Source organism: Arachis ipaensis, chromosome B05, assembly GCF_000816755.2.
Source record: "Arachis ipaensis cultivar K30076 chromosome B05, Araip1.1, whole genome shotgun sequence".
In the NCBI taxonomy this organism is placed as follows: domain Eukaryota; kingdom Viridiplantae; phylum Streptophyta; class Magnoliopsida; order Fabales; family Fabaceae; genus Arachis; species Arachis ipaensis.
The window spans coordinates 144,071,233-144,072,468 of NC_029789.2; the positions used below are offsets into that span (position 1 = coordinate 144,071,233).

General features: G+C 36.2%; 1 protein-coding gene across 9 annotated transcripts in view; it reads right to left on the reverse strand.

Moving 5' to 3' along the window:
- LOC107644653 overlaps window positions 1-1,230 on the reverse strand; it is a 6,448-nt gene extending 5,218 nt beyond the window's left edge. For 8 of the 9 annotated variants that reach the window (XM_016348562.2, XM_021103134.1, XM_021103132.1 and 5 more), the window contains exons 1-2: window positions 1,030-1,230; window positions 288-447 (exon numbers count right to left, since the gene is read on the reverse strand). In XM_016348562.2, the coding sequence (XP_016204048.1) occupies window positions 288-447; window positions 1,030-1,093 (224 nt within the window). In that variant the 5' untranslated portion in view covers window positions 1,094-1,230. Of the gene's footprint in view, window positions 1-287; window positions 448-745; window positions 852-1,029 lie in introns of all 9 variants that reach the window. The other variant, XM_021103136.1, reaches the window with a different exon arrangement.

Genomic DNA, 1,236 nt, shown 5'->3' on the forward strand with positions numbered 1-1,236 from the left:
TTAATATATACAATTATATTAGAATTTTTAATTTTGATAAGCATAAGTCAACTTTGAAAAGCTCCTCTTTAGGTGCTTAAAAAAACACCCCCTAAATTTTGAACAAACACATTTTCTGTTTTATTTACCAAAACACAAAACGAGGTGCTTGGGTTTTTGAAAAGTATAAGCTGCTCTTCAAAATGCTTTACCAAACTAAGCGTCAGTATTGCATAGACAAAGCAAAATGCAAGAAACCTCAAAAGATGTTGAATAAAGCTTCAACTTCAAAAGAAATGAAAAATTACTTGTTCACGTAAGACTCAACCATCGCTCTACGTTCACATTGACGAATCTTCTTCCGGCCTTTTCGGGCATTTGGCATGTCAGAAGAGACAGAAGCAGCATATGACCATCCGCACGACTGGACATACAATGGACCAACAGAATTGCTTACGTCGAAGGATGCTGTCACACACACACAAGACATGCATTAGATCTATGGTTGTTAGTTAAAGAATTCAGCAAAACAATATCCAAGTAAGCAAACATTTTGAAATTCCACGCTCAATTTCATAGAAAGGCATTATAACCAGATAGTCTGATACAAACAGACAAAACCTAATAACACAAAAATCCATTCCAAATAGATATAAACACACTTGGCCTTCAACGTCACTGGCTCACTGCACTAAGCTACAAAAAGTTAACACTTCAAGAAAAATTAACGTATAAAATGCAGCTTCAGTGCTCAAATGTCATTCACCTAATTCCAATTTCTATAACTTCAATTCCATGGCAGATGAAACCAAAGATGATTGGCACTGATCAAGCTTTCATTACTGATTCATTGCAGCCAGATGAAACAATCTCTGAAACAATGTGATGCATGCAATTCATAGATTATTAACCTTAGCTTCATTTCCATGTCAAGCTAATAAAACAACAGCAAATAAAACCCTATGTCTAAATAATCCAAAACTGAAAATTTATTCCAAAGAAAAAACTAAAACATAAAACTGAGGTGAAAATCATGAAAAGAGAGTTTACGAGGTTTCTGAATGGAGCGGAAGGAGAGGCGTGCTGCTGCTGCGATCAGAAGCTTCTTCCTCATCGTGATGTGATGCTCTGCACTTCAACCTTTTAGAGAGAGAGAGAGAGAGAGAGAGAGGGAGGGGTAGGGTTTTGGAGCTGATCTATGCTATTGTATGATTCAAAAAACCTTTCAAAGTCGAAAAATGGAGGGTTTAAGGGTTT